At 34.0% G+C, this 21,366-nt stretch overlaps 1 protein-coding gene across 19 annotated transcripts in view; it reads right to left on the reverse strand.

The window, feature by feature from the left end:
- Positions 1–415: 415 nt before the first annotated feature.
- Positions 416–21,366, reverse strand: part of unc-13 (protein unc13 homolog) — a 38,560-nt gene continuing 17,609 nt past the window's right edge. For 8 of the 19 annotated variants that reach the window (XM_086826349.1, XM_086826346.1, XM_086826351.1 and 5 more), the window contains 20 exons: positions 19,314–19,379; positions 18,841–18,915; positions 17,661–17,880; positions 17,413–17,533; positions 15,734–15,840; positions 13,409–13,550; positions 11,878–12,202; positions 11,545–11,817; positions 10,921–11,079; positions 10,737–10,862; positions 5,491–5,658; positions 5,035–5,316; positions 4,735–4,956; positions 4,442–4,608; positions 3,983–4,271; positions 3,169–3,526; positions 1,960–2,058; positions 1,731–1,893; positions 1,532–1,658; positions 416–1,473 (listed from right to left, as the gene is read on the reverse strand). In XM_086826349.1, the coding sequence (XP_086682475.1) occupies positions 1,312–1,473; positions 1,532–1,658; positions 1,731–1,893; positions 1,960–2,058; positions 3,169–3,526; positions 3,983–4,271; positions 4,442–4,608; positions 4,735–4,956; positions 5,035–5,316; positions 5,491–5,658; positions 10,737–10,862; positions 10,921–11,079; positions 11,545–11,817; positions 11,878–12,202; positions 13,409–13,550; positions 15,734–15,840; positions 17,413–17,533; positions 17,661–17,880; positions 18,841–18,915; positions 19,314–19,379 (3,651 nt within the window). In that variant the 3' untranslated portion in view covers positions 416–1,311. Of the gene's footprint in view, positions 1,474–1,531; positions 1,659–1,730; positions 1,894–1,959; positions 2,059–3,168; positions 3,527–3,982; positions 4,272–4,441; positions 4,609–4,734; positions 4,957–5,034; positions 5,317–5,490; positions 5,659–10,736; positions 10,863–10,920; positions 11,080–11,544; positions 11,818–11,877; positions 12,203–13,408; positions 13,551–15,733; positions 15,841–16,423; positions 16,531–17,412; positions 17,534–17,660; positions 17,881–18,840; positions 18,916–19,313; positions 19,380–21,366 lie in introns of those variants that run through there. The other 11 variants (XM_086826347.1, XM_086826352.1, XM_086826341.1 and 8 more) reach the window with 6 other exon arrangements.

The raw sequence follows: 21,366 nt of genomic DNA on the forward strand, positions 1-21,366 counted from the left end.
AGCATTTCCCTGAATAGGTTTATTTTTTAGTAATTATTAGTCAAAACAATAGAAAAGTAAACCTCTAAATTAAATTAAAAAATTGTGTTCCTAGAAAAAAACCTATGGGTGGGCGTGGTATGCTGTGAAATGAATTTAGTATTATCAAATCAATTTTTTTGTATATTAATTTGATAATACTTCATTCGCAGATTTAAACGATATTTTTTATTTCTGATGAACCAATCTGCCGCGAGTCGTGGAGGAAATGGGGGACATTTTTTGAGGCGGCCGTGATCAGAATTAAAAATTAAAGAAACAAAGACACGAAAACGTTGTATGTGTATTATTTATTTTCAAAGCTTAGCCTGCTATATATTTATCGCAAGAGAAAGAAAGATTTCAGAGATTTCACAATAATAACAAGATAAACTTATTATCTTTAACAAATGTTGACGAATTATATAATTTATATTTATTAATTTATACAGGTACTTTATTTACATAAATAGGAATGTGTGCAATGTAGGTGTCGCTTAGAATATACAGATGAACATGGTTTTTATTTTAAATTAAATGTAATTATTTTATTATTATATTTATTTATGTTATGTACAAATGTACGAATTTTATCGGATGAATCACTCTTGTATTTAATATTTTAATATGTCATTTTATATTTATTTTTGTATTTTGCAAATATATGAGTGATCAAAATATGTTTCAATTTTATTCAGGTTTCAAGCACCATCGCTGACAATATTTTCTGTATTATAACAACTTAGAAAGGGCTTTCAAAACATCAATATCCGCAACATTTCTGGTCGTTTCCATATACATACTAGACAAATAAACTACATTGCAAGTAACAAAAAAATAATATAATAATAATATAATAATATTTATAATGAAATGGAACCGCATCGATTTATTGTAAAAGTAAAAAAAGATTTAAAAGAAAAATTGATTTACAACTTATTTAAGGAGAAAGAGTAATTTATTTGGGGGGGGGAACAATCAAATATATCGAGTCTTAAAGAAAAATATTTATGTAGAAATATATATTTTCTGCTTTGGTATTAAAGTGACCAAAACCACAGCATCGCTGTTATGGAGAGTATTATTGATGTTTCGCCAGCTCTGGTCCCAAAATTGTTGTGGAAGTATATAAATTGGTGTGTTATGGTTGTACATATGTGTATGCATACAATTGGATTTAGCTAGGTTAGTTTTTGTAATCGGAATATTAAATGAAAACTAAAATTAAAAAGCAACTATAAAAAAAGGAATGATTCCGAGGTTTACAGAAAAAGAGCGTTCCAGACAGACTATTTATGTCCCCATTGTTGGCTCTTGTCGTATTTCCGATTTGAGTTTAACGAATTCTTTCGCGACTTCGTCATTATTACGTTGTGACAATATTCTCAAAATAGTCCAGCCCGTTTCATCCATTTCAATGCGTCGCATCAAGGGCAACCAGCAGGCCACAGAACCCTGTTTTGGTGAAGAATTACAAAGTAATTGATGGGGTTATTTCCGTATTTTTACATACCTTTTCCGAAATATCTTTAAGGGGAATAACAGCAACCCCTACAAGTCGATCATCGCGGGCAAAGCAGTAGTCCTTCACACATATGTGCAACTCAAAGAAATCTAACTGCTCCTCGTTGCCAATGGTGCTAGAAAGTAAATCAAATAGTTTTGTTTATGATGCCTAAATTACAATTTTATAAGTAAATAATGATAATTACAAGCTGAATGACTCGTTGTACTTGGGCGACCAATTGTTTGACTTCGATTTGGTGGCGAACTTCCTCTTCTTCTCCTGCAGATGCGGCCCAATGAGGTTTATTTCCACAAATGGCCTGAACATCCCCGACGGTATCTGCCACTTCAGATCGTTGGCAGCCACCACTTGAAAAATTGCGAAAAGTTAATATTTTGACAGCTCCCTTAACTGTTGGTGTGCCCTGAACTGACCTTTAACGTTCACTTTGTGCTCCCCGGTGCCTGGATGCGAGAATAGGTCGATTTGAACGGAAATTTCGCCAACACTCTCCTCGGCGTTTTCAGGATCAACTGTATCAGAATAAACATGAAAATAAATATTGTGAGAATAATCCTCCGTGTTGAAATTATTTAAAAAGAATTAAGAGCTATACAAAATAGAGGAGCGAAGAAGAGGTATAGTAAATGCGTTCATCATGATTTCCTTGTGTAATAAATAATGATGTGTGATTTTTTGTACCTTCTTATTTTTAATTTAATTTTTCATGAATCTGCACGAATCAATTCTTTGTCTTATGAGTAAATATTAGCTTATTATTATTAATTTAAGTATTCATTAATCTCAAGAAATCCATTTTTTTGTAATATATTAATTGTCCTATAAAATTATTTAAGTAATATATGCTTAGAACTACTTAATGGCTTAATAATCTTAATTTGCACATGCATGTACATATTGTTCAACGTCCAAAGAATGTAGTAAAGCAGATGTTCTCGATAGATAGGAATACAAAAAAAAATACAAGAAGAAATCAAATATTTTACTGTTTATTTCAATTGAGTTGATATTTCACTAGTTTAAGCCCGTATTAAATTGAATATTTGACAGTTTATTTCTGGAATACCCGGTATTATTTTTCAGGACTTTCATCTTTATTCTTGGCTTGGAGGACCGACATTTTCATATGGAACGTTCTGCCATGTTTTTTGACAATATCCGAAAGTGGATTTTTACTTTTACCGAAAGTCTTTCCTACCTCTGTTTTCAGTTCACCATATACATTTTTTACAGTCTAGAAAATTATTTTTAAATTTGTATTTTTAGTACACGTTTGAGGTTTTCAGGTCCATTTTTGATTTGAGTAAGTGGGGCGTTTGAGTGCTGCCCAAATAAAACAAACAAGTTAGAAAAATGTGGGTTTTTATTTTTTGTGTTAATTAAATTCATTTTATGGGGGCTAAACGGGTTGTCTTTGCACGGGTTGTCTCAAAATATAAAACATATTTTATACATTGACAGCTCGTCGCTAATGCATATCGACGTGCTAAAATGTATGGGGTTCCTAAATTTTAGATTCTAAAAAATCGTTCTCAAAATCAGTATTTCTAACATTGGCCTAGTGTTGTGATTAAAAATACTGTTTGTTCTTAATTTAAAGAGTAGTGTATATTTGTACTTACCCTCATGAACTTGACTGGATATAAACGTCTTTATCAAAGTATCTGTCATCTGCGTGTATAAGCTGAGTGCGTAGCGCAGACTCTGCAGTTCGGATGATTTTTCAAGAAATGTCTTTTTCAGTCCATTGCCACCGGCGTGAAAGTATTGTTTAATTGTATCTAAGGCAACGTCTAGCACGGCACACTGTTTTGGCGATAAATTTTTTTCCACTTCTTTTGATATGTCCATAACACCGCTAAGCGCACTTTTAACGTCCTGTTTACCCGCCATATGAGACTTGAACAATCTGCCCATGTCCTCGATTTTGGCATTAGATGCCAGATTCTTTGCATTGTCCGTGAGGTGCTTAAACATCATCTAAGTAAATAGTTTAATAAAAACATTATAGTAACCAAGTTTCGTACGCCCTTGCTTTTATAACAATTACACTCGGTAACTGATTTTTTGATGGGATACATGTTAACGAACATTTGTTCTTTTTCTATCTCTCTCTATTTTATGTAGGAAATTCTGTAACTCATTAAAATTTGCCACATCTCTGAGAATATGGAAATATGTAAAATATGGAGAAATGTTAAATATCGAAATATGGAAATATGTTACGTGCCATTGAGCGAAGTCAACCTGAATGTTTTATTCAAACAGCTCTTAAACAGAGAGACTAGTTTGCGTGGAAGCGGACATAACAGAAAGACATGGTTAGATTGAAACGGGTCGCATACGTCTCTCCACTGGGTTCTGACTTAAATCGTAATACCCTTCACAAGGGTATGATCCTGTTGTAATAGTAACAAAACGAAATAAAATAGTAACCGTTTTATCAGTCATCGGTGGCAGGACAATGGTCTTCTCCAATATTCGCATCACAATCTTCCATAGTTCCTTCAGTAATCGCTTCAGTACGGTTTTCTCACACGACTGTGCATAGAGAGTTAGAGAGCCGTCCAGTAAATCCATAAGTGGCCTTAACACCTCATCGGCCTCCACGGCGACGGCGTTTCGTTGTGCCGCTTGGTTGCCGGGGGCCAAGGCACTGCCTCCCTTGATAGAGAGTAACATATCCCCAAGTTCACGAACAGATTGCGTAATGCGGGGCTCCAAACTGGAAAGTTCATACAATAAAATTAAATATGTATATATGTTTTGAGTTGTTTTTTCAAATGGTGCTCAGATGTGCACATAGTTGGAATGTGCTCTTCAGGTTTCCTTCGTAGAAACAAAGCAATTTTGTTTTTTTGTTGTTTACGAGCACTGATCTTGGTTTAGCCCTACCTGATGGCGAATTGTGAAGCCAAATCATCCAGTGCCGAGTTTAGATTCTGTTGCAATTCTTTCAGAATGTTAGCTGCGTCCTCTTCAAGCTTATCGCCACCCATGGACTCGAACATTTTCTCCAACTGCACTCTTAGTTGTTGAATATTGTTCATAAGAATGCAGGCCTAGGTATTCACAAGGTAAATAAACACATATATGTATATATGTTTATATATATAAATAAATAAGTACATAAATATATAAATAAATGAATTTATAAACTTGGACGTTAGCTTTTATATTGTACTCACGATTCTTTCATCTTTCATATGATCGGGAAACTCTACTTTAACAATATCCGCATATGCAATTAGCACTTTTACGATTGTTTTAGCAAAACGCCTCATGTAACGTTTCCATATTTCTGGATCAGGACACTCGAGTTTGCTAACAACATCGAAACATTGCGTCAATTGTGTGAAAACGTCGACAACCGAATTTGAAAAAAGCGCGTGTTCGCTGCTCTTTTGAAACTGCAAATATAGAGAAGAAATTTATGAGTTTAAAATACAGTTGTATAATCTAAATACTTAGTTTGAAAGCTGTCTCACCCCGTCTTTTTTGTCTCGCTTGAAAGCGCCATGAAGATATTCCAATGATACATCGTCGTTCTCATTAAGCCATTGCATTACAAATGGCTCGAACCAGGCGGGATAGTCAGGTACAGCCCCCTTATAGGGTGGCACCTCTTTAACATAGTTACTGTAGAGCCATTTTACCCGGAAATGCAAATTCATATAGGCCGACGATTTGCACAAACGATGTTGTTCGTGCTCCTCTAAGGCATACTTCATGTCCACGGCAAAGAGATGCCACATTGAAGATGCTGATAACTATTGTTATTGAGGGATAAGAAGCATATTTAATAAATTATAGTCTAACCTAATGTCATACGTTATTACTTAGATAGGTTTCTTTTTTTATTAAAGTGACTTAGTACATATACCTTTTACATTTCCCAAATATCGTTTAAATTTAAACGAAATGTAAGCAAGGCAAAAACTCACCTGGCCAATATTAAGTTCTTGCGGAAATTGATTTAAGACAGTGCCATAACTGTTCTTGTCTTCGTCAATGACCGACACGATCAAAGCTATTAACTTGTGCCAGAAGTCGACGCTATCAAGTTTAGGCTCATGATCATCCGGAGCACGCTTTGCTTCGTTAGGATCAACCTGTTGGTCGTTGTAAAATGGAAAGTCAAAAACATACAAATTAATATTTACTTATTCTGTAGAGTTGTAAAACCATCGGCAATGTTCGCAACAGTGGTTTTCTCTATCATCGGGAGTGCTATCAATAAAATCACCATACATATACCAAAAAACAAAAAAGAAAGAAAACACCGGCATGCCGAAGTTCGTATACCCTTGGAGAATGAAATTCGATCACTAGGAATTGATACAATATAAATGAAATATATTTATGTTAAAAAAATAATAATTCCTATTACATATACTTATTATAATTACACTTTTACAATTACAGTTTCACGAACACAGTTTGGCATTTTTCTCAACATTTAACGATAGTTTTTATGGCAGCTATATGATACAGTCTCTCGATTTTCCATAAAATTAAACCCGAAATTCTAGAATAATATAAATTACTATATGTCAAAATTTTTGAAAGCAAGAAAAGTTATCTAAAAATCTTCCGATCTTCTCTAAGGCAGCTATATGATAAAGTTGTCCGATCCGTCCCGTTTATATGCGAGTAAGAGTATATAGAGAGTAACTGCAATGTTTCATTCAGATACCTTTAAAACTAAGAGACTAGTTTGCGTAGAAATTGATGGACAGACGGACACGGCTAGATCGACTGATGCTCATTAAGAATATATACTTTATATGGTCGGAAAACATTAGTGAAGGCACTGTTTATAAATTAAATTATAATTATAATATCCTGCAAGGGCATCAAAATACTTTGTTTTAATAGTATCGAATAAAAAAGAAAACATTGATAATATCAATAGTAACAGTAGTTTAAAAATGTTATAAATGTTTCTTTAGTTTAGTTTTTGCCTGGCGAAAACACTCCAGCTGAACCCTCCACGACGGCGCCGGCTGGGCAATGGGCACTGTCTTATCCGGCACAACGGGTAATGCACTGCCGAATGGGCTTTCCGGGGTAATTCAGTGTCAAGCTAAGGCTTTGATTCAATTCCTCCCGCCTTAAAGTTGGAGGAAATGAATCATTAGCAATGGCTGAAGGTGCCTGGTGGCAGGCATAAAACGCGAGTGGGTGGCTCCTCGTAAAGTTAACCCAGCCCGAAGGACCCGCAACTGCTCGTGGGTGCAGACGCCAATAACCACCACAGTGTGTGGGGGAGCCCCGATATAAAAGACAGAGTTGAGTCATTTTTAGACTTAATACTTTCAACCAATTTATGTATATCAAACGTGGAACAGATGCGCTATTTGTAACACTCGTAGCAGGACAAAGTGGTATTAGATTGCAAAGTCCTCGAGAGACCATCCTTCTCAAACCGTAAGTACATACGGTTCGATCACTCTCCAAATTAACCGTCTTTAGAAACCTTAGGGACCTTTCGCTCCAACCCCCAAAATTGTTCAAAATCGCCAAGCAGGCTAAGGAATACAAAATCTTGTTAAGGGATTACAAGAAGGTAATACGCAGGGCACAAAGAAGCTCTTGGACAAACTTCTGCTACAACATAGAGACGGTCCCAGAAACGGCTAGATTCCGGAATTTGATTTCAAGGCAACCCACCATTCAGAGTCAGCTCAAACATGACGACGGGCAGTGGACCAAGGGCAGCGAAGAGGCCCTTACAACTAATGGGCGCGCACTTCCCAGGTTGTAGAGAGATTACCGATGCTAACGAGCACCAGGTACTAGCAACGAGGAAAGAGCATCTCCTAAACGATCTCATATTTTCTAGAAGAATTCACTGGGCTATAGACTCCTTCGCGGGGATAAAAGCGCCAGGACTAGATGGAATATTTCCAGCCATGCTGCAGGCAACCAAAAAAGTCAGCACTCCATGGCTATACGCAATATACACAGCTTGTCTAAGTACGGGCTATATCCCAACCCAATGGAGGACGTCAAGGATTGTCCCTGCCTAAGCCAGGAAAGAGCAGTCACGTCAGTCCCAAGGACTACAGGCCGATAAGCCTCAACTCCTTTCTACTCAAGACGCTAGAAAAGGTGCTGGAAAACTACAAAGTTGCCGAAGGGTATAATCAGATTGGGGCACTGCTTCCATGGTCAAAGGAGCGCCCAGTCCTATCGCCCCTCCTATGGAATCTAGTGGTCGACGACCTAATCAAAAAAGGCCCCGAAGATAACAAAGAATTTCGAATCGGTTCAAAAGAACTTTTTACTTTTCGCTCTACGCGGTTTAAATTGGGATGCAAATTAAAGATTACCTTCCTATTCTAAAAGACTCCTCTTAATAAACTTACAGTCCTTAGCCAATCGTAGAACGACGCTAGGAATAACCTTTGTTTATAACTTTATACATGGTGATGTGGAAAGTGCTGTCTTGTTGAGTCAGCTCAATTTCCATGTACCCAGTACAAATACTAGATCGTATATACCTTTAGTGTTGCGCCACTGTAGAAGCTCCTTTGATTAGAATGAACCTTTTAAAGTATTCTGTGCAAATTATAATGATTTGTACACACTAATCTCTAACGTAGATAGTCTTCCTAAGTTAAAAACTTTATTACTAACACATAGTAAACATGCAAGCAAACATTCTGGCAACACGCCGGTAGTCAATTTCCTCATATTCTGTCCTATATTTTTCATTGCGCCTACTAACACCTAACCCAAACATTTGAGTGTACTGACCGTAGTGCATCAAAGTCTAAATAAAATAAGAAATACATATTGGGAAAATATTCAGAGACACATCGACTGTTGCATTCCGTGCATTTTAAGTAATCGCAAGAAAGGCAAGCATGAGGGCTTACTTCATCCACTTCGATGAGAAGACTTTCCGTTGCGCTCGTACCATATTGATTTCCTAGGCAATAAAAATCATAAGCACATTCTAGCTGTTGTAGATGCATTTAGAAAGTTCTGACAACTTTACACTACAATGTCAACTACCGCCAATGAAGTCATAACGAAAATACCAAAGCAGCGTGTTTGGCAACCCTGTTCGTAATAATTCAGACAGATGATCAGCATTTACTTGTTAAGATTTTCTACTATATTGTGAAAAAGAAAATACAGGGGTTCAAAGGAAAATAGACGACAGGTTTACCACGTGTAAATGGACGGGTAAAAAGAGTCAACGCAGAACCAAATATGATCAAAAATCCCATGACTTAATTAGCAAGTAATTAGTATTTAAGGACACACGCAACGACCTTTCGCCTTAAAGCTAAAACACAGATTTTAAAACTTCGAGCCGAAAACAAAAATACATATTTTGCGATACATAAGCCTGGAAGAAAGTAGAACTTTGACGACCTAGTAGTCAATGCACAATATACATAGGTATATATATATGATAGGTTAAGCAGTTAATTTAAGGGCTTCCACATAAATTAACATAAAAGTATTTCGACAAGAAAATTTATATATACATGTATAAAGAATTGAATATTGGAGTTAAGAACTAACATAAGGTGAATACTAAAGCCAAGAAATGGAAAGCGCCAATTTTCCAATTAAAATTCTTTTCGTGTGTCAAATCTCATATTATATATTCTTTAGTTCAAACCTTATCTTGCGCCATCGCAACCTTTTGATTACCTTAGTACCCGAGAAAGCGACAAATTAGAAAGTTGTTATTACTTATGTTAGTACTAAGCTTTACCCCTTTAAATCGGTGTGACTATAATCGCATTCGAAGAAAAGGGACAACATATTATATATAGATTCCCTTTTTAGGTTCAAAATAAAGCCGCTGAAATGAAAACTGCATTAGAGTGTCATAAAACCATTAAACAATTTTTGTTAGACATCGATAATTTTGATAAATGATCGACTATTAGATTTTTGCCCACTTATGCGATATATCGAAATACATCTTCTGCTGCTTTTTGAAAAGCGAAGCGAATGTGAACTGGTTTGAAAGGTTGGTATGTACATCGCTTACATTGTTGATTTTTGTTATATGTACAGCCGTTGACAGCTAATTAGATAGTAATCACGCACTTTTACCGTTATTTTTTTATGCTTTTTAGTGCACATTAAAAAAAATATTTCTTTTTGGCAAAATATAATAATCTTTCTAATTAGCAGAGCTCGCAGGGTTGGGTCCTGATTTCCAAGAAAATTGCAATCAATAAATCAATATAAACTCTGGGAAACTTCATATCGGCCCCAGGCTCGTTCTTTTGAGGGGTTTGCTTTCACTCTGTTGACTGTTTTCAAATACCCTTGCAGGGTATAATAATTTCAGTCGGAACTTTGAAACGCAGTAAAGGAGTCATCTGCGACCATATAGAGTATATATATTCTTGATCAGCATCAAAAGCCGAGTCTAGTTACAATGCCCGTCAATCCGTCAGTCCCTTTCTACGCAAACTATTCAGTTTTAAAGCTATCTGAATGAAACTTTGCAGTTAATTTTCTATTCTAATATACTCTAATACTACTATTCTACTGTCATTTGTAAATGAGTCGAAACGAGCTAGATCGGACAACTAAATCTAATAGCTGCCATAGGAATGATCAAAATATTTTAAGAAAAAAACCTACTTTTCTAGTTCTCAACATAATTATAATAATTAAATTAAAATTAAATTAAAAAATTAATAATTAAAACTTTTTCAGCTTTCATATTTTTATCAAATTACAGAAATAGCCATTAAATATTATTCTCACATTTCAGTATTAAATGGGATGAAAATCGTACTACTATGTATATTATGTAGCTGCCATAGAAGCACGTTAAATATAAAATATGCTGTGAATGTAAAAAGTTTTTAGAACTGTAAAACTGTAAGGTGAATGTTACGAAAGTTGGCATCACTGTTGTATTATATTACTGATCGAATTGCAGTCGGAAGGCCGAAGTTAGCTGCCTTTCTGATCAAGAATATATTTATGTATATACTTTATGTTGTCAGAAATGACTCCTTTACTGAGTTGAAAACTCTTGACTAAAATTATAACACCCCTGCACGGGTGTAAAAATGATCACCTGAAAGTCGATTTGTTTCGATTTGCAGGTGGTAATGCAAAAGGTTTGAATTATGCAACGTCCCCGAGAATGTGAATAGGTGTAGTGGTGGAATTGCACTATAAGAGCACTAGGTCTTACCTGAAACTCTCTGTTGTACAACTCATAGCAGTTCTCAAATAGAAATTGATATGTAGACCTTAAGCAGGCTTTGACACAGTCTTTTACCACTGTACTGGCTCTTGGCGGGCTGGATAATTCTTGTACCTAAAATGTTATTTTATATATTTTAAATACTAGCTATAATTAAAATTGATTAGCTTACCTTCATGCGGAAGAATGTAATACTGGTCAGTAAATCAACTGTAGACTTGAGGTCCATTAATTTTTCAGGACTTGATGCGGGAAAGTTATTTCTGTACATAGATAAGTCGATGCGAAGAGAATTGTGCAATTGATCCAATAACTTGACAAATTTCTCCTTCTATAAAAATAACGATATATTTAGAAAATATAAAATATATAGAGTAGTAAATATCGGTATATTTTCCGCTTTCGTCCGTTATATTTTATTTCAACAGATCTTATTAAAGAGGGAAAAACATCACAGTTTTTGAATGTTAAACATGTAAAAATTGAAATGAAAGTAAATAGAGAGGTAAAGTCAGATATGATATATAATATATGGATTATATATTGCATTTGACACACGGCTCAATTAAATATCGCGAATTTCGTGAATTTTAACATCGAATTTTAAATTAAATAACCTTAACGTTTAACGTTAAATGCAATACGTAAAGTAAAGTAGGCACATACTGATATTGTCTACAATCTCTAGTACATATTGTGGGTTTAAGTTGGATTCTCGCCCCAAGTTTCAAAAACCTCATAATAATGTATCATTTTCGTCGACGTTTTTCCACCTGTAATCTGTTTGAAGTATTACCCCAAAATTGCTTGCTGCAAATCGATCACTAGCAGAAACAGCTGAAGAGGCAGTCGTATGAGCATAATATGCATTTATGTTGGCCAACAAAGTGCTCATCACAGCCGGAACTCCGGGACATAGATATTTCGCCGAAAGACAATGGAAATGCGTCATTGCCTGATAGATATTTTCGATGCCGTACCGCATCGAAAACTCGTCTACGATCTCTTCGGGAATTTCATCAAAATATAGCTTCCATGCTTCGTCTCCTTTTTGCGTCGGCAACTTGACCTTGAATCATTAATGGTGAAAAACTGCTCATGTTTTTTTATACTGCATGTTCGAACTCACCATTCCCGTGTTTTCCTCACAAAGGTAATGAAAGAGGTTCTCATGCAGGCAGGTATATTGAACATGATACGGAGCAACCTTTTCTTCCCCCTTGATTTCCACCGATATGTGAAGTCGAATCGCCCCGGATACCGCAGATTTATCAGTACGCTTTTCCAGATTATACCATACATCCATTTCGCCAGATAACGTCCGCACTTCTATTATAGTTTGACCCAAAAAATCATCCGATTCGCGAGTTAATTTCTGACGAAGCTTCGACTTAAGATCGTTGTCTTCGTCCCAAACACGCACTTTAATGCGATCGGAGGAGTTATGGCATTCGCTGCGTATACAGTCAACCACAATTAAGTAGGATCATTTTAAATCAGATTTTACAATAATTGAAAACAAGTACATATATATGTGTTTTGGGGCAAATATTCTCATTAGTATGATTCAAAGCACTAAAGCATATGTGCCGTTTGAGAACAAGTTTTGCTTTCAAAACAGTTGGCTGAACACCGAAAGAGAAAAGGTTCTTGCTTGAGAAATAAAAATGAATACGATAGACGAGATTTAAGAATTTGTTGTTCACTATTAAAAAAGTTTGAAAGATTTTATAATATAACACTTGATACGAAAAATGATTACCATTTACACAATTTAATTCAGTGGGGTGCTGTAAGTTTTCTTGACTTCTTTAAATGTTACCAAATTTTAATTTTATTTTTTGAGTAAAAAAACGAAGAGGGAAGTTTGTATACCCTTGCAGTTTATGATTGGATCATGGAATATTGATCCATTTAGGTCAAATTATAAAAAAAAACGAACAGGAGCGACATAATGCTTATGTAAACTCGTTTAACTTTCGTAGCTTTCGACCGATCGCACCTTTTATCTATTATTATTCTATTGTGATCAAATTTAAAACATTTTCGTTATCTCTTACATTTACGGTTATTAGTGGCACAATACTCATACAAATCCTGAAATTCCGAAACCACCCCAAATTATCATATCTTAAAATAAATCATTTTCTGATTTTCCTATGGCAGATAAACATACATACATATGTTATAACAATACTAATCAGAATAAAAAGAAATACTAACAAAGCTCTATTCAGAAAGCTCAAAATCTGAGAGACTAGTTTGCGTAGAAACGGATCCGATCAAAAATATATATTGATATACTAAATAGAGTTGAACTTGCGTTTTAAACTTTCTACCTATGTATATTATAATATTCTGCAACGGTATACAAATGAAGTCGATAAAAAAACTATACTTCAAAAAGAATTTACACATTTATGTATATATGTTATATGCACATACATAGATGTATAATTATATAAATTTCAATAGGTAAATAGATCATACTGTAGGTCATCTTTATGTTATCATTGTGTTCACGCTTTTTCTGCTCCTCGAAGTGTGTATTGAACAAAAAAAATTAAATAAATCATTAACGAGATTAATACTGTGTGGTTGGGCGGTTATAGAACTGAACAGGAGGATTGATTGTTTTTTGGGACATGTCGAGTACTCACAAGTGAAACTTCTCGTTCCACACAGGATTTAGTTCCTGCGGCATAGTTCGCGTTCTTTTTTTCACCTTGCTAACCTGCACCGTCACATATGGATCACTGGTACCGCTTTTATCCTTCGCTATCAGGCCTTGAGCACAAATCACTGTATTTAAATCACGTCAATTAGAGTACATCAAAAGTTGATCAATTTTATTTCGTTTCCAACACCATAATCCATCCGAAAAAGCACCAATTTATGCGTGTTTGCCAAAAACCGATTGTTAAGAATGATTCGTAAGTATTTTAAGATAATTTTGTAATAATTGTTTTAATGTTTATTTAATTTTATTTATAGGTTTTGTGGAGTTTGAAACGAATAAGGTTCGTTGTAATATTTTTTTATTTTGTTATTTATGTTTTTTTTTCAATTTTTTTTTTTTTCAGTGTTTAGAATTGATTTTCAAGGGAGAAAGAAGAAGAGAAAAAACGGATGTCTTTTAAATACTTGGATCTTTACACAATATCAGGTTTCAGCGCAAAAAAAAACAGTGCAGTGCTGCCTGACATTATCATACATCATATGTACATATATGTATGCATATACATACATACAAATAACATTTAAATATATAAGTGTATACAGATATGTACACATGATTATTGCGTCAGTAAGAAAGAGAGATGCAGGTGTGACACAACGGTAAGTGTTTTTGTGGAAATGTACCAGTGTTTAAAAACGGAAAAACACTTATTCAGTTCTGAACAATTTACGCATTTTTTGTAACGGGGAAAAGAATAAAAGTATTAGTAGTCATAGTTTATATTCGATAAAAATACATACAGTCTGTTAACAAAACTTTAGGTATAATTAAAAAATTGACTGTTTACTATGACAACAACTTTATGTACAATATTTTTACAATTTAGTAAAATAAATATAAAAAAAATGATTAATTAAATTGAATTATTAAGGAAATCAATTGATATTAAACAATTAATATTTTCCTATTTAATTCAAAGGGAAGTTTTACAAAATAGGTGTAAATACAAATATTACTATACATTTATTTAACTAATAATCCATTTAATATCATTAAAACCAACAGAAAAAATCCGCTTTACAACGACCATAATTACTGACCCCATAACGAATAATTAAACCGAATAATTTGAAAAGTCCGTAGAATCCCCTATGACATATGTACACATATAGAGACTAAAGATTTAAAGTAAACGAAAATACTTTAAAAGCAATTTTATAAAGATACGTAAGAAGGACAACTTATTTCGAATTCGTTGTAAACGTTTAAAAATAGAAGTAAGATTTAATGTCATAGGGTCTTTCCAAAGAGATCCATCTCCCATCCTCCATCCGATGCACGGGTGGTTTCAAAATATATAATTTTGTACTCCATCCGTGGTCCATCTGAATTCGCGGGACTTGTTTTGCCGATAGTTATGCGGTAGTTTTTCGGTGCATCTCTGAATTTTGCTTGTCGGTGTAAATTTGATTACAAAATGTCAAGCAACAATTGAAATCTGAAAGGCGCCAAATTGAAAAGTGTTCACATTCGTCGGTGTTTTCCGGTATTTTTGTGACCCCAAATTTCTCGAATGTTACTATTTCATATAAATCGCCTATTTTGGCTTTATTTTGCTTTTGGGTCATTTGGTTTTGTTTAAGTAAAATCATTCGAGTATTTCCAATTTCTCGTCATCTAATATTATTAAATATAATGCCAACAGAGTCTGCAGCAATGTCTGTTCATAAACAGTCAAACTTATGCATTTTGGTTAAGCAGAAGTCATATAAACCATCTTAGTCTTTGTTTTGGATAAGCCACAGATCTTATCGGATGGTGGATGGAGTTGGAGCTCTGTTTTACTCGAATGGATTGCGGGGGAAGATAGTATTTATTAGATATTTTTGATTAAATTAAAATACACAAAACTAAGTACAATTAAAACCCGGTTATATTTGTTTCTCTAAATAAACGAATTATTTAAGGGTTCTTAACCTTTAGAAATATATATATGAATGTACAAATAGAAATACACATATTCTAACTATAATAACAAGCAATAGTGTTAAGTGTAGGTATGTGAAATAAGATTCTTGAAAACTTTACAGAAATATATGTATTTTACACACATATACATATAAAAGTAAAAAAGTGTGGTAAAGCTACTGATTAAGTCATCCTGCGAAGAACGGTATTCGGGGTATCTAATGTTTCAGAATTACAATTGGGGAAGCTAACAAATAACAAAATCATAAACAAAAATTGTAATAAATTAATTTTAAATAAAAGAAAGGGTTCTAGGACTTTTAGTATTTGTGTGTACCTGTGATTGTTAGTTTGCATGACCATTTAGATGTTCCCTCAACAGTTGCGTGCTCAGCCTGTTCTAATGAATCTATGTGTGTGTCGGGATCCACACCGAATGTCATCCTTAAATTAAATTTGATTATATATATATATATAAATATATATATATGTGTATACATGTATTTTTAATTAATTTTTTCATTTTTTAGGTGTATTTCTAAAAAATCTAAATAAATGATTGATTCCCCGACGATCTAGCATTTCTCCACTACCTCATCATTTCCTACATATTTTGTGTTGTTGTATTTTCGTATTTTATATATATGTAAATCTTAAAATGAAACTCACATATAAAATAGAACCGACGAGGCCAAACCTAAGACTGTTATCATGCTGTATCAGTTACGTTATGTTATTAAATTGTAAAGCTTTTGAAAAACATATATGTATGTATATGTGAATTTCATTGTCACATACATGCATAGCACATATCATATCGGTTTGTATTAATTAATTAACATCCAAATACATTTAATCACACATATATTCCTAATAGATTAATAAGTAATACAGCCATGTGTCGTCATTCAAATTGCAAATATACATTCACATACACATTTACTTTTAAACCGAGAACAAAAAAGCACGACGATTAGTTTGTTACTTAATTTAAAAGAGTTTCGTAGTTATCTTTTTATTTTCAAACCTGTGATTGCTATCTTGGCAGACCATTTGCTCGTGCCATCCAATACGCTTTGCTTAACCGCCTTCATATGGCCGGTATGACTCTTCTCCTCTACGCTGAATACGGCTCTATTGGTGGATTATGGAATGTGATGCCATAGAAAATTTTGACTATTTCTTTGATTTCAAATATAAGTTACACAGGACATAGTTTAAACAAATCTCAAAGCCAACAACTTGCATATACTTTTATAAAGGTATTTCAAATTTTGATGGTCTAGCCTCGAATCCGACCTCAGACGCTCTCTATATAAACCGCTCTTTATATAGAACCGTCTGCTTTTTGAGATACTTTTGTTAACCTAAAAGTTCAAAAAGTACGTTTGGACATTTGAAGTATTGTCAGTTCAGTACATAGGCCGGTTTCGAATTCGGCGCATCAAATACCTTTGGAAAAGTATATTCTGGTTCTTGGTTCTTACATATGCCGGCCTGTGTTATTTATATGAAGGCACAATGATAGATTATATACATTATTTTTAGTTCTTTAAGCAAGATTTAAGATAGATATAATTATAAACATTATTTTAAGTTCTTTAAGCAAATATGTTGAACCATAATTTTTCGGCCGTATGTATTTTGATTGAATTTGATTTTTGTTTTAACTCTAATAACACTTGCCGAGTTTTAATGTTATGACTGCAAGGAAATACATATATGGTTTGAAGTTAACTTCCCTGTCTTGCTTTCTTAGTTTTAAGCTGATATTTTTTAATGCGATTAACAAAATTCTAGATAAGTGTGTGGACGATAGACAGAGCCATTCGATTAGATAGATCACAGAAACATTGTGCCTCCATATACCATAGACTTTCTTTGGCGTTATCATCTGTAAATCTTAACTAACTAACCGACTTTGATTTTAAATATTGAGAATGACTGGAATCGTCTTACTACTATAATCGTTAAATAGTGAAATGTTGCAAACAAAATTAATTTTGTAAATATTACCTAATCAGTTCGAATATCTCAGGCTTCTCTCGCTCTCGCTGCTTCATGCGGTCCTTCATTGCGGTAATTATAGAATTGGCTTTGTCTTCGGCACCATGCTTTGAGCTCTTTTCGGCAGCGCCTATGATGGAAATATGAGTTTTAATGTATATCTTAATGTTTACCCTAATATAACAGAGTTCTTGTTGAGGAGATGAAATCATCCCGCTTCAGATTCCTAGCTCCACGAGTATGTTGGTAACACTCACGCTGCAGGCAATCAGCATTCAGGAGGTCCTTGCACTTCTCATGGCACTTTACGCCGCATTCGGTGCATCGGACACCTTGTCGTGCTATGCCCCACAGTAGTCCTTCGCACTCGTAGCAGTAAGTTGGCGACGTTGCAGTCCATAACAGAAAGTTGTGGGGCGTTGTCGAGGATATGGGGTAGATGAGGGCCTGGAGTGCCTTTTTGTATACGTGCATTTTCTATTGTAAAACATTTTTAATCAAAAGTCCGATTAAACATTTCGCTTCGCGATCGATTAAAAACTAAAATATGATCTAAATCTATAGTAGGTAACTTTGCACAACCCTGCTTTCCTGTACAGTAATATTCACATCACTTAACAGTAACATAATCAATTCGTTCCTTAAGCTTGGTACCAACGATAAATATTCTTCAAGCAGCAATGGTAGCGAATAGAAGAAAAAGTGTCTTAGCTTTCGCTTGGGCGGGTACTGACATACGATAAAAATTGTTATTGAAAAGTGTAGAACATTGCCGGATCTAAGTTTTTTGATTTGTGATTTAGCGAACGAAATAAAGAATCATATATATATTTAAAAACAAGATGGAGGGAAAATTTAAGGGAACCAATATTATTTGCACAGGACAATTTGCTAACCGGCAAGAAAAGGTGGACTTAGTAATTGCAGTAATGAAAAGTCTCATAACATGAGATTAAAATCACACAAATAATGTGTTTTTGGAAGTCGAAGCCTGTGCTGTGGCTTTTTGCCTTCAGCTCCTTAGGGGCGAATACATCAATAAATAGCCATTTTATATTATTCCATAACAATCCGAAAATAATTTCCCTTCTGCTTTTAATTTTACTTACAACAAACAGCTGGCCTAATCTGTCAGTGTGACCATTTCCGCGCATTTTCGTTAACTTCTTTGGTCACACTGATTACAGAACGAAAAAGACAGCTATTTCGCTACATTCTTCATGCGGATTTATCTTATAAATTTAATATTTATCTTAAGTTAGTACCCGCCCAAGTGAGAGCTTAGACATTTTATCTTCTCTTCGCTACCTTTTTTATATGGAGTTGAGCCGCTTCAAGCATATTTATCTTATGTTAGTACCAGCCCAAAATCGAGAAAGCCGAGCAATCATTGTTAAGGTTCCAGCTTAATTATTTCTGGTATTTGGAACAGCTTACCAATTCTTCGTCATTGAGCGTGGCGCGGGGAACAGCTGATGTGAGTCCTGCATTTCGCTTTGTAGCAGCCATCGTCTAAGGAGCAGTAAAAATAATATGAGCTTTCCAAGGGTTTAAATGTAATTATATTTACTATTTGGTACTTTTATTATTGCTATTGAGAAGCGTTTACTTAACGAAACATTCAAAACAAATAACAGATTAAGAATCTCAACTATCTACTGCAATTACAATTATTTTCAAATTGTATTATGTTCCAAAGCTTCAACAGGCATTATGCAAATACAAATTAACAAAATGTAAAATGTAAGTTAAAAAGTGCAAGAATCTCTTTTAGTTTCCTTTCCTAATTATTAAATATATTTTTTTTCATGGAACCACTTCTTTCCGATTGGGATTTTTCGTTTTGTGTTTTAGATGTTTTCTATTTATGCATGACAAGCTTATCAAGTTTTTTTTTGTGATCTACCAACCGTCAACTGTTTACTTTCATGCAAACGCAATAGGTCACATCGATCATCCGAAAGTTGTAGCTCTGCCTGTTAGCCGTAATTAAAATTAATTAACAGAATACAAAATCATCAACCTGTACCTTAAGAGGAACAAAAAATCTTATTTAATCGGCATGATAGGCTTTTACAGATTGTCCTGTAATCTTATGAGAAACAGTCTGCATCCATTTTTATTATCTCATGTTTGAAGACAACTCATTTTTCAACATCATTTCATCAAATTGGAGATATGACAAGTTTTTATTCTTATCGAAATTCGATTTTCATTTTATGAAACGAAAATCTAAATTTTGGTGTATTTTGATCGAATTGCAATCTGCAATAGTATACACACACCGTTTTGCCGTTTTTATTTTCAGTTCTGAAATCCTTCTAGGAGTTATGCCGCTATAGCAAAGTATGTGATAGTCTCAAATATAAAATGGAAATCCTAAATTTTAAAATGTTTTTTTTTTATATTCTGATTATTTTTAGTGTATTGTAAGCGATAAACTACTTAGTGAGTAATCATAAATCCATCTTTTTATACCCTTGCAGGAGTAATCGCTGACGATTTAAAGTATTAATATTCTTAATCAGCATCAACAGCCGAGTCGATCTAGCCATGTCTGCCTGTCCGTCTGTCCGTTTCTACGCAAAAAGTATAACTTTTTTTAATTTTCAACAGATTTGAATACCAAATTACATATTTCTAGAATTTCGGTTTTAATTTCATGAAAATCGGACGACTATAGCATATAGATTTATAGAAAACTAAGAATATACGGCTGTAAATATAACATTAAATGTAAATGTAAACATAACATTTTTAACATTAATAGATATAATTTATATTGTATTAATTCCTAGCTTCATTTCTTCTTGAACATAAATATATAATTTATATTGTATGAATTCCTTGTGATCTGCAAGGGTATACAAGCTTCGGCGTGCCAAAGTTTACTTTCTTCTTTGTTTATTTAGTTTTTAGTTTTTAACGCGTCGAAGATTGAAAAGCTCGTTGTAGTACCATTCATTAGTAATTTATCAACGATCAACAGACAGGCCGATGTTGTCGATGAATGTACATACAAATTATTGATACCTTAACATGGGCATGTCCTAGGCTGTCACTAACATCAGGTCATTACCAATTAGTCAACATTTAATCAACAATAAATCAACATTTCATCAACAAAAAGTTGTTCTGTTTATTTATTTCTTTTGTTTTACACTTCGCTGTTACTTGTATAATTTAGTTTGTAATTTTTTATTTTTTACCTTTAATTTTTTCCCACATAAAAAATATTAATTCCACTGCATTCCATATAATTCCAGGGGTTTCTCTATAATTCAACTGTTTTTAATACAGTTCCAGGGTATAATTCCATTATTTATCGTATGCATTTACTGCTGTACCAAATAATCTCGCGCGATTATTAAAATTTTACAAAATTTAAGCTTCCTTTCACGTTTGTCTGATAAACTATATTACTCGTAACTTCTTGAAAAAGAAAAATAAAAAACACCCATTCCGCTTGTATTATTGGAAAGGGAGAATGCAAGAGAGAGAATCTACATCTTGCTTCTTTTACTGATGATATGTGATATGTATTTCGACCTTTTTCTCAACAACAGTGAAAAATGAAAGGGCGAGAGAGTCGTCTCGGCACGTTGATAAATTGTTGATTACAGTGACCTATTGGTGACATGTGGTACTGCAGGGTACGTTAAAAAGGTAGTTGTATATGTATGTATGTATATGCAGGTAGCATATGATATACATAAGTCGAAACGGGCCTCATTGGGCTTAAACTGTCATAGAAATCAACGGAGAATTGTGTATTGCAAGTGTATATAATATTCGCGTTCCCGAATTTATTGTTTTTTCATGGAGTCAACTACAGTGCAAAACTACATAAAAATGTAAAAAGCCAAAAATTTGCACTTGACTTAAAGTGTAGGAGGTGAAATTTTAAAATGTAAATATGTAATAACAATTTAAATTAAGAAAAATTCAAGAAAAGAACTACTA

The sequence above is a fragment of the Drosophila serrata genome, unplaced genomic scaffold, assembly GCF_035046125.1.
Source record: "Drosophila serrata isolate PLE 108 unplaced genomic scaffold, ASM3504612v1 contig_160, whole genome shotgun sequence".
Lineage (NCBI taxonomy): Eukaryota > Metazoa > Arthropoda > Insecta > Diptera > Drosophilidae > Drosophila > Drosophila serrata.